At 42.6% G+C, this 15184-nt stretch overlaps 1 protein-coding gene across 1 annotated transcript; it reads left to right on the plus strand.

The window, feature by feature from the left end:
• Positions 1-3015: 3015 nt before the first annotated feature.
• Positions 3016-4848, plus strand: LOC139732475 (uncharacterized). The gene has a single exon (XM_071643338.1). It carries the CDS (start codon positions 3016-3018, stop codon positions 4075-4077), a length of 1062 nt encoding a protein of 353 aa, XP_071499439.1. The 3' UTR covers positions 4078-4848.
• Positions 4849-15184: the final 10336 nt, after the last annotated feature.

Consider the following 15184-nt stretch of genomic DNA (forward strand, 5'->3'; position numbering starts at 1 on the left):
TAGTTGTTTTCATGCGTCCGCCACGGATGCATTATGTTTTCGGATTGTCCGTCCGTCAGTCCTTCCGTCTTTCCGTTCTTCCATCAGTAATCAGGGGCGGATCCAGGAATTCTGTAAAGGGGGGGGGGGGGGGGGGGGCGCAACTAATATTTCTGGTGCCACTTCCGGGTTTCATTTCATTTTTTTCTTTTTATTTCTTTTGTTTTTAACGATAAATAAAGGGGGGCGTGCGCCTCTTGCGCCCCCCTCTGGATCCGCCACTGGTAATAGATTTGGTGAGCCATTGAAGGTATCCAAATAAAACTTGGCATATGATAATGAGTGGGAGAACCTGTGTCTATCAACTTTAGGTGCATGCGTTCAAGTTCAAATATCATTGGTCAAGGTCACATTCTAAAATTTTACAATTTCTCCCATATCTCTGCAATGCCTGGAGGTGTTTTCATGAAATTTAGTGACAAGCGTAAATTACCACATACAAATTCGCTGGAGAAAGTGTCGGGCTATATAGGGTCAAAGGTCAAAGGTAAAAGAGAAATTCTACAATTTCACATTTTTCTCCATATCTTGAAAATGGCTCAAGGTATCTTTATACGTCTTCATATATTACCAAATTAAGATTTTCTTGTTAAGTTTTTTGGTCATGGGGTCAAAGGTCATAAGAGCTCAAGGTCAGATCAAAATGCTAGAATTACACTGTTTAACGCTGAAATTATATTGATTAATTCCCACGAAAATGACTCAACTGATGTATACACTGTACATTTAATCAAATTTGGTATATGCATTCATTTCCATACATTATTTTTGCAGACAAATGTTTGGGCCTTGGTATTTAAGGTCAAGTGAAACCGCTAAAATTTTTCCCTTTTTCTTTGTTTTGAAAGTTACTCAGAGTATTGTCATAAATGTTAAATGTATATTACCAGATATAGTGATGCTTTAAGGGAAAGTTGTGGGTTATCGGGTTAATGGTAAAGCGTCAAAGCTCAAATAAAAAGTGGTTCAAGGAATGTAATCGATATTAAAACCACTAATCGCGTTTGTGTTGGTGCCATTAAACTTTCAAACATTGTGATTTCCATGTCTTGCCAACCAAATGAAACTGTCATCTCACATTGCCTACGTAGACGTACTGGAGAAGGATACGGAGGCATACCAGTCACCATAGAGGCATTCTAGTTTCTTAATGCACTGATAACCGATCTAATATTAAGTAGTGTATATTTGAGAAAACTGATGGATGATAAATTGATGGTTGAACATAAAGTTATCTGTGTGTAAATTCTTAACATAAAACTGAACGCACTTCTGTATTACATGCTTTTGTTTACTTGTTTCCATTATGTATCTGACAAGACGGCTTGAAACCCATATTCAGCTGCACTACCTGTTCTTTCACTGGGTTCATTGTATGTATTTGGGCCGACCACTTAAGCGATTTATGCACAGTGCCGTATGCGATAAATGAATGAATCGGGATCTTTTTCGTGCCTGGATTGTGACTTTCTCATGCACCGGACCTCCATTTTATGTCCTATCCGAGGGACAGAGTATTTTGCCTCTACACTTATGGAGGGGAGGGCGTGACAAATACGACATATAATTTAAGACTCACTTGAATTCGACCCCGCGCCCGAACCCATGCCTTTCTATTGCAAGGCAGATGCGGGTACCGACTGATTCATCTCGCCGTCCTGTTTAGAATGTAACTTAGACCTTAAAAGAGGAACAAAAACCTGTCATGTACCAATACATGTGTCAGTTTACTTGAAGAAAGATCAGTCCGTTTTGGCGGACCTGGTAGCACAAACGAGTAGACTGGTCGCCTATTAGTATTTAAACATTTCTGGTAACACATCGACAACCAATCCGCAACCTAACCCCAGAAATTTTGATGGGCGACCGTCTGCCGACCCGGCTCCGGATATTATTTTGCAAACCACTTGACGACCGCTTGAAGAGCGCTTTGCCCCAGCAACAGCAACAACAACAAAATAATGATGATGAATCTAGGCGACTGCTCGGAAAGGTTTCCAAATGGTCGGCGACTTTGATATTGAAGACCACTAAAAATTGGCCACCGATTGGTTGCTGATTTTTGTTTCGGACTCGACAACAATTACTGCAGGATTTCAAATAATAATAATAATAATAATAATAATAATAATAATAATAATAATAATAATGATAATAATAATAATAATAATATCAATTAATATGTACGCACGTAAACGCAGGCACACTAGAAAAGACAACTTGTTGTCGGACCAAAAAAAAAAAAAATCATCTTTAGAGGTTTAAAGTGAGTTATTCACCTCTGAATTTTGTTCTGGGTCACGTGCGTTGTTTGTGATACACTCCCTTTTGAAAATACATGTGTACATGCATTCATTTGGCTTTGTTTAAGTCACATTCTAAACAATGCTATTGCACTGCACGATTGTTAGCTCATGAGTGTTATGGAAATAGTCGATTATTACTAGGGGAAAAAAACAAGTGCTAAAAGTGGATTATTTGAACTGCCATTGCCATAATGGGTTTTAACGGACTGCAAGGAAGTTAAAACAATTTACTCTTGAAGGACACAGTAGCGATGTTGCCGGGCAGATATAGGGCAGGGGGGATTACGCAACAGGTGACCCCTGCTCTTGCTGCCCCTCTCGTTTGCGGGGGTAAGCGCACGCGGTGAAGAAATTGCTTAGGTAGCGTCATTCTATGGTGGTTTGTCGTGGAAGCAGGAAGTAATTGAGGCGGCTCCTAATATTGGATTTCGTGCATTGTCTTACACATTGAACTTCGAAACTTTGTAGTTTTCTATCATCTTCGTGCTACTTTCCCTCCCTTGGAACTTTTTTGGGTATACCTTCTGGCCTTTGAAATATTGGATATCATACGTGAACTTACATCGTCGATTCTGGGGCACTGTCTTTGCATTTTCGCATCGGGACGTTTGGGCGTAAGTTAATATCATCTTAGTTCTGCATATCACAACGCCGGTTCTGGACTTTCACTATGCCGAAGTCGCGGAGTAAGATCATGAAGAAGGTGATGGGGAAGGAGCCGCCAGCGCCGCCCTCGTCGACGCGTCGTCGTGGTCGAAAGACAACCAAGAGTGGGGAGGAGGACCCGGCAGCTGGTCAAGGCGGATCGCCTGCAGCATCCGGTGAGTATAGTGTGTCTGCGTGTGGGCATGGTGACGCCTCTTGGCCCACCGTGGTCGACGCGGTGGTGCGTGAGCACCACGTGGCAAGCAAATCGGTAGATCTTAGTCCGGTTGGTCAGTTGATTGACCCACCTGACACTTTTGATGCCCTTCCCCAAGCCTTGTCGTGCGTAGGGGATGAGCTGGGGAGCGTCGTCCCCATGTCGGTTAAAGAGAAAATTTGGAAGGGGGAGTTTCTTGATTTGGGCATCCTCCTCAAATCCGACGTAGGTTCCCTGAGTGAGGAGGCGTCATTCAGCCTCGTGCAGGCTGGAGGATCTCTGCAAGTCAGGAGCGCGAGTCGCACCCCGCAAATTGCAAATATTGATATGTGGACGTCGGCCTTTCTGACATACGCTTCGGTGTATGTAGAAAAGCATGGAAATCGTGCGCGCGAGTTGTTCAAATATATGGACACAGTTCGATCAATCGTGCGCTTCGGAGGCTATAATTGGCGCACCTATGATGTGCAATTCAGGCTGCGGCAAGCGCGACAGCCGCTCCGTTCGTGGGCGACTATTGACACGGAGCTGTGGCTAACCGTAGCCACAGCCCAGCCCAGAGCAGCGTTTCGTTCGTATACTCCGTTGCAGCCCTTTCGGGCGGGAGCTGGGTCAGGAGCCGCCACGTCATACCTGCGAGGTCGTCGCGGGGGGCCTTCCTCACCCCCGAGAGATAGGAGAGCGGGGGCAGATTTTGCACGCGGACGAGCCAATCACTGCTTCGCATTCAACGCGGGCTCTTGCAAGCGGGCGATCTGCAGATTCGCACATGTCTGCGCAAATTGCGGCTCCTCTACCCACACAGCTCAAGCCTGCACGCGGGGCGCTGTCAATGGCACCCAAAAAGACTCTCGGCCCATCCCCAATTAACATTGAGCGCGTGATCCCCTTTCTGCGCAATTATCCGGATAAGACAGCTGCATTTAACATTATTGAGGGCTTTCGTTTTGGTTTCCGTTTGGGTTATACGGGGGAGCGGGTCGCTCACGAGTCACGGAACCTGGTCTCAGCGACAGCACACGCGCAAGTTCTACATCGTAAATTGTTCAAAGAGGTTAGCCTGGGGAGAATAGTCGGTCCATATGTCTCACCTCCTTTTCCAAGATTTCGCTGCTCCCCAGTTGGGGTGGTGCCAAAGAAGGTGCCAGGGGAATTTCGCATGATCCAACACCTGTCAGCCCCTCGCGGTGCATCCGTAAATGATTGCATTGACCCGCGCGATTGTCAGGTCAGGTATTCTACTTTCGATGACGCCGTTGACCTCGTAACGCGTTTGGGGCAGGGGGCAGTCATGGGAAAAGCGGACATACAGTCTGCCTTTCGTCTTATCCCCGTGCATCCTGATGATTTTGAGCTACTGGGCATGCGCATAGATGGTCTATATTATTACGATCGTTGTCTTCCGATGGGCTGCTCGGCGTCGTGCGCGATTTTCGAGCGTTTCAGTACCTTTCTTGAGTATTGTTGTAGAAATATCGCTGAGTCGGATGGCGTATTGCATTATTTGGACGATTTTTTCTTCGCAGCTAGCTCTCGACGTGAATGCGCCAGTCTAATGCGTTCTTTCCTTGCAATGTGTGAGCGGTTTGGGGTGCCAGTGGCTAATGACAAGACTACGGGTCCTATCACCGTTATCGAGTATTTGGGGCTCACAATCGACTCTGTTTCGCTTACTGTACAGGTCCCAGCAGAGAAGGTGGTGGCTTTGCGCGCTGATCTAGAGGAAGCCACCTGTTGCCAAAAGCTTACACTCCGGCGTTTGCAGTCGCTAATAGGCAAGCTTAATTTCGTCTGTCGCGCGGTCGCACCTGGGCGAGCGTTCTTGCGGAGACTAATTGACCTTACAATTGGGATAAAGCAACCATTTCATAAGGTTAGACTGACCCGCGGCGCCCGAGAGGATTTGCGTGCGTGGCTCACCTTCTTAATGCAGTTCAATGGCACCGTGATGAGATCGGCAAGCGAATGGACTTCGAATAGCGCGTTCAGTTTTTATACAGACGCTTCGGGTAGCATTGGGTTTGGCATCTACTTCGATGGGGAGTGGGCGCAGGGCAGATGGCCCGCCGGGGTGCTGCGGGAAAAACATTCCATCGCATATTTGGAGTTTCTTCCCATTGTCATCGGAGTGCAAGTTTGGGGAAAGCGCATTGCTAATCAGAAGGTGCTGTTTTGCTCAGATAATCAGACGGTAGTGCATGTCATAAACAAGCAGAGCTCTAAATGCCCACGCATTATGGCCCTGGTCAGAATTTTCGTAGTGTGCTGCCTCGAGCGCAACATTTGGTTCAGAGCACGTTACGTCCCCGGTTGCCGTAATGACATAGCTGATTCTTTGTCTCGTTTTCAGATGGAGAGATTCCGTTTGTTGGCACCACAAGCAGATCCCCACGAGACCCCCCTGCCACGCCAGCTGTGGGAGAGCTTGTGCTAGAACGAGAGAGACTCCTATCCCAATCCCGGGCTGCTAGCACGCACAGCACGTATACACAGGCATGGGAATCTTTTCAATCTTTTCGATCGGCTTATCATTTCAGCCTCAGCGCTAACCCCACGCTCGAGCAGATTGTGCAATTTATAGCCTACCTGTCCCTTAACGGTTACGCAGCTGCCACGTTGGCCACCTATATCGCGGGGCTCTCCTTTCATTTGCAGTCACGCGGGCTACGTGACGTCACACAGTGCTTTATCGTTAGGCGCATGCTGGACGGCAGCAAACGTGGTCGCATCTCCAGGGACGTGCGCTGCCCGATCACCTTACCCATATTAAGCCGCATGCTTGTGGCTCTCCCACACGTGTGCGCTTCGTCATTCGACGCGTTGCTGTTTCGAACTGCTTTCCTAGTAGCTTTCTTTGCGTTTCTCCGGGTTGGGGAATTTACCGTCCGCGCCCGAAACCACACCCCCACTCTCAGATTGATTGACGTTCGCCTGCACAGCGGCAAGGCAGCTTTGGAGCTACACCTCCGTTCTTCCAAGACTGACCAGGGGGGTGCTGGTTGTTATATAATCTTGCCTAGCAACGAATCCAAGAGCTTATGTCCAGTAGCAGCCGCTAGTGCCTACGTGGCTGTGCGTCCACGTGGTAGCGAAGCTTTCTTCGTGCGTTATGACGGGGCCCCCCTAGTTAGGAAGGATTTCAATAACATATTAAAGCGCTGCGTGGAGTTCGTACGCCTCCCAGTCGCACTATTTTCTTCTCATTCGTTCCGTATTGGAGCGGCCACGTCAGCTGCCACGGCAGGCATTCCGGATGCAAGGATTAAAGGCATGGGCCGGTGGTCGTCTAATACATTTAGACGCTACATCCGAATTGATATGATTTTCTCATAATAGCGCACATTATTGTGGCGCTTATTGAGCGTTTCGGGGTTTACAACCCAAGTAAAGTTTTGGTTTGAAAGCGAAAATAAGTTTATATCAATCTTTGAAAGCCAAATGTTCTTCACTCTTAGCTTTAATTATATGTTTCAAGTTGTGGTAAGGGCTACCTAATCGTTATTATCGTATACTGAGAGTTGTAAACTGAGAGTTATCAATATGCCAGTGCATTACAGTTGCATTACAGTTGCCGAACGCTGTCTTACATTAGTCAAAGTACAGATAGGGCAACAAAGTTTGTTTTCATGCCAAAGTTAGCACCCTCCCCCCCCCCCCCCCCCACCCATTTCCATTTCGGATACCGCGCTTCTCGTCTCTTTTTCTCTCTTTCTCTCTTATCACAATACAGGCGTAAGAGTGATCGCAGACTCAGGGGAGCGACGAAGCGGGCTCGGGCTGTCCTGCTGGGACTCGCTCTTCGGACATGCATAGTAATAAGGTCATTAGCATCTCCACCTTCGCGTTGCTGCCTGGTCGGCTCCGTTTACACAGGAGGTCAGAATCATCGACTTTTATAGTGTGCGTTTACACAGGAGGTCAGAATCATCGACTTTTATAGTGTGCGTTTCAACCCGGGGCAACTTTATCCTATCATTCCTTGGTAGTCGCTGTCAGGCAACCATGATATCATCCCACTACCGATCTCGAACTGCCTGGTCTTTGTGTTATACATTGTTCCGAATGGATTAAAGCACGATACATCGAACTAACAAACAGACAAGCCAAAAAAAAAAAAAAAAATAAATAAAGCAATATTCTCGCGTCATTATAATGTCAGCCATGGGCTGGAGCACAGGTGTATTTAGCGGCAGGGAGCAATATTCTTAAATGGACCCAAACAGGCCATGGCATTGACTTTCGACAGAAGCCGGTTCCCCGCAGGATTGTAGGTTCTGCTTCCTCTTTTCCGCGTTATTCGGGTTTACATACTTGACTGTTTTACCTTGTATCATACATTCCCTTGTTTGGGCCCTTCAAGACACAGTTTAATATTGTGGCCAACCGTTCTCATATAATAATGTTAACTCTATTGGCATGGATTACAACTAAACACGTAGATAAATGAATACATTAGTAAGTAAGTAAATTAGAAATATAATACAAACTCGTAAAGTAGCGGCCCGTCAGTGTTGTGCCATCTGGATTATTGTTCGGCCGTGTACATTCATGTTTCACTATTATAGGTTGTATATATGTTATATGCTAGTCTGGGGGTAGCGGGCATGCTCTAGTAGGGTCTGGATTGGTTGCGTATGAATTTAGGGGATTATAAAGGAGCTGCTCCGTTGAGCTCCTTGGATGATTGGAGATAATGATGTCCGTACTTCTCGGTGACTCTGTTATCCTATGGCGGCGGACCCTGGGGGTCCGTTTGGCCGTATTTTGAAAAAATTAAGCCGCTATAGGATAACATCTGCTTTAAAGTACAGTTTGAATCGTTCATAATTATATTCCTCTCGAGGTAAAGGGGGCTTTGTTCTGGTAACATACTTTTGGATGCAATTCTATTTACCGGCGAGTAGCGAAGCAGGCTGACCTTAGTACCACGAGGATGGATTGTTATCTAAGCCCTCCGTAAATATGCGAGTCTTGGGGCAGTCGCGCTGGTCGGTGACTGCTTCAAGGCGCGGACGCAAGGGATCGGAGTTGGTATATGTGCCCTCGTGAAGCACTTGTTAATGCGACCAGAACAGGTGTTTGGGTTTTATTTCCTGCCAATTTCGCTATCGGTGCGGCGGGGCAGATGGACTTTTACGGGTGGCTTTGCTTTCGCTTGATATACCAGTTGAGTAACATTGGTTTACTATATGAATTAAGGGCCCTTGTCACAGAGGCTATAAACCCCCTTCATCTCGGGATGCATAATGCTGTGAAGTGTATTACTATTGTACGTGTTTGGAATGGTGTAAGAAGTTCTCACTATATCAAAATGTATATGCAAGATCGAACTCGTTATTATGGATAAGCACGTTGTCATTCGATTGTATGGATTATATAACTTATGGCTTCCACGATTAAACCACCATAACCGCAGATTTGGTTTTCCATGTCGTTTTATTGTGTCGTACCAAGGAGTAATGGGTTTTAACGGACTGCAAGGAAGTTAAAACAATTTACTCTTGAAGGACACAGTAGCGATGTTGCCGGGCAGATATAGGGCAGGGGGGATTACGCAACAGGTGACCCCTGCTCTTGCTGCCCCTCTCGTTTGCGGGGGTAAGCGCACGCGGTGAAGAAATTGCTTAGGTAGCGTCATTCTATGGTGGTTTGTCGTGGAAGCAGGAAGTAATTGAGGCGGCTCCTAATATTGGATTTCGTGCATTGTCTTACACATTGAACTTCGAAACCCACCTCCTCCCCGTCCGCCTCCTGCAAATCTTGGATTGGTATTTCATTTCTTATGGGTGTTTCGATAATTGATAACAAAGTACATAGGGGGCAAGCTTACCTACGTATTTCCATACGGTCGTCGTAATGGACGTTTCGGTTTGATGGAAACGGATGTGCCGATTAATGATAACATGTCAGGGAGGCATGGGTTGTAAGGTAACAGTGGGATAGTGTGGCCATTCTCAAGAGCGTAGCTTGGTTGCACCGCGCAGGTGGACCGCAGGGGAATTTTCCGGCGACATTTTCCCTTCATAATAAGGGTGGTTGAGAAAGCTGAAGGGTTTTTTGCTGGTTTTTCGCCCCTGCTTGGGGGTTGCCACACTTTGCGGCCGTATTTTGAAAAAATTAAGCCGCTATAGGATAACATCTGCTTTAAAGTACAGTTTGAATCGTTCATAATTATATTCCTCTCGAGGTAAAGGGGGCTTTGTTCTGGTAACATACTTTTGGATGCAATTCTATTTACCGGCGAGTAGCGAAGCAGGCTGACCTTAGTACCACGAGGATGGATTGTTATCTAAGCCCTCCGTAAATATGCGAGTCTTGGGGCAGTCGCGCTGGTCGGTGACTGCTTCAAGGCGCGGACGCAAGGGATCGGAGTTGGTATATGTGCCCTCGTGAAGCACTTGTTAATGCGACCAGAACAGGTGTTTGGGTTTTATTTCCTGCCAATTTCGCTATCGGTGCGGCGGGGCAGATGGACTTTTACGGGTGGCTTTGCTTTCGCTTGATATACCAGTTGAGTAACATTGGTTTACTATATGAATTAAGGGCCCTTGTCACAGAGGCTATAAACCCCCTTCATCTCGGGATGCATAATGCTGTGAAGTGTATTACTATTGTACGTGTTTGGAATGGTGTAAGAAGTTCTCACTATATCAAAATGTATATGCAAGATCGAACTCGTTATTATGGATAAGCACGTTGTCATTCGATTGTATGGATTATATAACTTATGGCTTCCACGATTAAACCACCATAACCGCAGATTTGGTTTTCCATGTCGTTTTATTGTGTCGTACCAAGGAGTAATACTATGTTGCCGATATCTTCAAGGAAAACAGGCAGCAACGGTCTTAATGTAGATTTACGTGTAAAGATCAACTATTATGATGATAATGGTCACAAACGACAAATTATCCAATTAATGTAGCACTTCAAACCTCAGTGCTTTAATTGTCACCGTTATGACAGTAGTGATCATCGGAGTTTATACTTTTACATAGCTCTCATCTGAAATAATAATTTTGAATGCATGTATTTGTTTTTCTCATGTAACTGTATATAGTATATAATTTGTTTAGACCCCTCTGTAAAACAGCGTTGTTACGATAGCAGCGCTGAGTAGGGTCGTCCCTCCGTTAAAGTATCCATTTTCATGTAAACTGTATCTTTGCTTGTATATTATCTTTCTATGACGGAAAGTAAAATGCAATATAATACAACCTATGTTACCGTTTAATACAACATTTAAAGGGATGGTACAGTATTGGTGGAGATGAGAATTGGGCTATTAACTTTTTGCGAGATGCCAAGAAAACACTTATGATATAATAATAATGATAATAATACATACAATTTCTATAGCGCCATTCTCCACTAGTATATAGTACAGAGCATACCATTTTAAGAGGAATTCAAAGTTTATTTGATGAAAATCGGGTTGGAATGACTGAAACATCCAAAAACAAAGTAAAACAAAGCGATCGTAATAAAGTGTGGGTCCCACACTTTATTAGAATCGCTCTCTTTTGGATATCTCAGCCATTTCAAAACCAATTTTCATAATGTTGAATTCCTCATAGAATTAAACGCTCTTTCATATTTCATAAGAAGTTTCTCATTAGCTCACCAAAAATGTTAGAAACCTGAAATTAGGTCTCAACCAAAACTATACGATTCCTTTAAGCATCGATTTTTTTTTTCATGTACATGTATCATATTTGGATAATTCATTGCCACAATCGTGACGGTATCCAGCAGTCTGTTTGTTGGGGATTTCAAGGTAAACATTAGAGTTCACCATAGCATAATGTGCAACATTATGGGATCTTCATGACCATCTTTAACCAAAACCGGGGGTTGCTGCAGAAAACATCCAAAAGCCATGTAGAGTTCAAGTCTAAATGTAAGAGAAACATGGACAGTGTAGTTAACGGCTGAACCGTTTCCCCTGATGGTATATGTAGTCATAATATTGAATATCAAAGTATATGTATTTTAACGCAATACGCTTACAGGGTCTTCAGAGAAAACACATAACCTTACCGCCGCCATACTTCAAGATCTCTATCTATTTCTATTTTAGTGCCACTTACGTACTTCCGGGTTGAAAAGAATGTGGGGGCCCAAAGTGATGACACCTTATGTATTCCTTTGTATGGTGCACAAAAAGTGTGGGGGCCCGGAGCCCCCACGGCCCCTACGGCTGCGCCGGCCCTGACATAATTTCAGTGACTACTCATGCAAGAGGTAACATAAGACAGGCCTGACATAATAACCTTCTGGAGGTACACGTGTAATCATAATGATATTATAACAAACCTCGACTATCCATTTCATGAAAGACCGATTTCCATCCGTGGAAAGAAAGGGATTTTATAAACGAGACAATAACAGTCCATAAGACTATATACAACACTGTCATAATTGAGAATCGCATGAGCAGCCCTTCGGGAACATTATACTTACTGTTTGCCATCATTGATACTTTGATCATTCTGTCTTGCATACTCTGCTAACGTTATGGCTGTCCATTTTCTTGTACAAATATTCTGTCCAAGTTTTCCAATTTTTTATTTTCTCGCACGAGTTTTTTTTTTATTTTTTTTTTCATCAGCGTCTATAGAATAAAATAAAGTTTATATAATCATTATAATTGATATCCAGCTTGTTTCTGACTTCTGGAGACCTCCTAGATATTGTATTTAAATTGTGTGTCACATCAGGATACCTTAATTCTCCTTTCTAAAATGCATCTTCATGTGTGCTCAATGCACACATACAGACATAGGCCTGCTCTTCTCAATTTTCAACGTTAAACATGTTAAATGGAAAATGCTGAAGTACAACCGTATGATTTACTCGATGTGATCATTTTTATGTTTTCTATACTAATTAGCGGAGTGCTATTTGGACTGGATGAAGGCCTTGAGACACATTAATTATCCCCCCTCTTTGTTTGATATGGAAATGTGGAATTTCAAGATGTCCAATACTAACACAATTTACTATTAATTTTCATTGTTTGTATTTGTTTTTATATTTGTGTATCATATTAATTGAATTAAAAACATAGCAGTGACACATCGATCTGAAAGTGAATAGTATGGTTATCATATGAATTAACATCATTTGTGTAATAATTGTCATTGGTGAATTAAAGTTGATTTACAAGTCTATATGTATAGCAGTATAAGCAAAAACAATAGGTACAAAAGAATATTGACGACAACAATAGTGACAGTGATTACAAGAAAAATCAATGATCCTTTTTCAAAATTAGGTATTGGATGCACAACTCTTGATCACAGTAACCCAGATGTGATTATAGCCTATAATGCAAAATACAAATGATTAGACTTTTATGGACGGAGAGTATTAAATTCTTTTTTTTTTTTCATCTTGGAGAATGCAGTCACATCACCCATGCATTTAGAGAATTGAGTTTATCATTCCAGCTGAAATGGTTATATATTTTTTTCTCCTCATTATTCAAAACAATCAATCATAGCATTCTTTCATTAACACACAATAAACAAGTCTCGCGACTTTTCATATCTATGTATGATATCTTTCTTATGACACCTTAAAATCATTATGACATTCTTACCAAGTATCACAAATGCCCCTTGTTAAAGCCATCATTGCTATTGTCACTATAAAACTTAGAATGATTCATCGAAAAGATTTAATTGATGCTATCTAAAACTTTTTTTTTCCAATAATATGTAAAATTCAGCCATGATTTGTCCGCATAACAACGAGAGGCTTGAGAGGTGATCACATCATAGCCGGAATAAAGTACGTGTGTTGAACGTGATAGTGATGAATATACGTTCTGTTCATCTAATCAATCGACAAGGAATGTGATGCCTTTTGTGTTTGTTGATTGCATGGGATGTTCTTCAAATTCTACAGTAGGTGATTTTCCCCGGAGAGTCAGACTCTGAACAGCATCAAACTGAGTGCAAGGCCTATATGTCTAGTATGATATAATGACAATTCGAACACAAAGTGAAGGTATTGGGACTGAAATCTATATGACTAGTAATAATTGTGACGACAGTGCTACACATATTGGACAGGCAAACATTCCTTCAATTCAGACTAGAATAAGCTCCATCAATACACAGTAATCATACAAAACCATCACTTTTTGTTTTAATTCCTTCTCTCTATATTTTCTTTTTTTTTAATTCCCCCCAAAAATCAAATTTTTCCCCAATTGTCATGCAAATAGGAGACTTGTAAGTTGATGAAATCTTCACCTTGATTAATTTGATTTTGATGTGATTATGGGAATGATATCAATTTGACATTAATGTTAATATTTGACAATTCATAACTTTCCTCTAATATTATTGTCGAATTTTAATGAAGTTAGTGTCACTATTGAGTGATGCTTTGATTTTACTCTTTTTCATAACTGCCAGCTTTAAAGGGATGGTACAGTTTCGGTTGAGATGGGGCTTTAGGTTTTCAACTGTTTTATAATGATTTCTTTAGATAATGAGAAACATCTCATGAAATATGGAAGAGCGTATAAGAGGAAATCAAAATGCATTTGATAAAAATTGGTTTTGAAATGGCTGAGATACTTACATTTACATAGCGCTCTTTCAAACTATGTGTTTTCCTCGTCAAGCTCATATTTTTGTCATTCGAATTCATGAATGCTTTTTCAAATTATACAGCGAAAGCACGCAAATTATTCGGGCATTTGAATTCAGGATCCGAGCTATTAATTTCATTTTTTCTTTTCAAGGATAGATACGTATTGGTATTGGTATGCTGCCCAAAACTTCTTACCTAATGCGGAGAGGATCGTCTACTAGTGACGTGTTGACCTATAGTGCGACTCCATCTTCCTTCATGGCAGTCTATAGCTGTTTCCTTTACGTCAAATCAAATTCACACATTTGTTATTTCAATTTCAAAAGGAGAGCATCGCATTTTCTACACTCTTGCATTGAAATTCACGCGATAGTCACCATGAGCTTGTTTGGGGTGTTCAATTTCATTTTCAGGGGATCAATTTCCTATACTTCGTGCAATCAGTTAAAGATAGATATCTGAAAAAGCAAGGGGAGAGAGTTTCTAAAAAAAAAACACACACACACACACACACAACAACAACAACACTACACAGGTATTCACAACCTATACCCGCCGCACATGCCACGAATAAACACACACAAAATGTTTGTTTTCATATAGGCTGGCTTACTTGGGCTTTCATTTCAGGAAATTTTATATGATAAAGTACAGTCAGCAGTGCATTTAAAGGACAAGTTCACCGTCATGTGGATTGAGTGAATGCATTAATAGTAGTATAAAACACATTGATGAACGGTAAAGGGAAAATCTGACGATCCGTTCAACAGTCATGCATGTTTAAAGTTTCTGCAGTCACTACTGGATGAGAAGACTACTACAGTGTACGATGTCACATGCGTACAGCTACATATGGAAAATATAAAAAGAATTTCACAAAATTTCATTTTTTTTTTTTTTTTTTTTGGGGGGGGGGGGGGGGGGGAAATAGGTGCATGACACACTTGATTTCACACAGTTCCGCAAAAGGAAACCAATAAGATACCAACAGACAACGAACAATATGTCTAATGTTCGTCTCATCAGTTTCAATGTAGTCGAAATTCTCTCGGAGTTGTCAATCAACCTCCCCCCCCCCCCACACACACACACAATATGCTCGATTACGTGTATACGGTGCACTATATGCCTGTATGTAGCATCCCTGTTAGTTGCCATTTTTACCTGCGTGAAGTTACAATTTGAGAATAAATAGGTAGACCTATCAACGGCAAGAACTTCACCGTGAAGCCCACCCTATGCAAATCAAAGTGAAAAGACGCACATATTCGGTCCCAAGCTAAGTAACTCCGAGACTTCTTTTGAATTGAATGCACTTTTTTTTATTTACGTATTATCTACACAGGTCATATAAGTGTCCTCTTAATTT

The sequence above is a fragment of the Diadema antillarum genome, unplaced genomic scaffold, assembly GCF_040938485.1.
Source record: "Diadema antillarum isolate AM-2024a unplaced genomic scaffold, OU_Dant_1.0 seq00000423_RagTag, whole genome shotgun sequence".
Lineage (NCBI taxonomy): Eukaryota > Metazoa > Echinodermata > Echinoidea > Diadematoida > Diadematidae > Diadema > Diadema antillarum.

Bases quoted from the DNA above. Each gene is read 5' to 3' on its own strand.
- LOC139732475 (XM_071643338.1), top strand. From the start codon at position 3,016: ATGCCGAAGTCGCGGAGTAAGATCATGAAGAAGGTGATGGGGAAGGAG.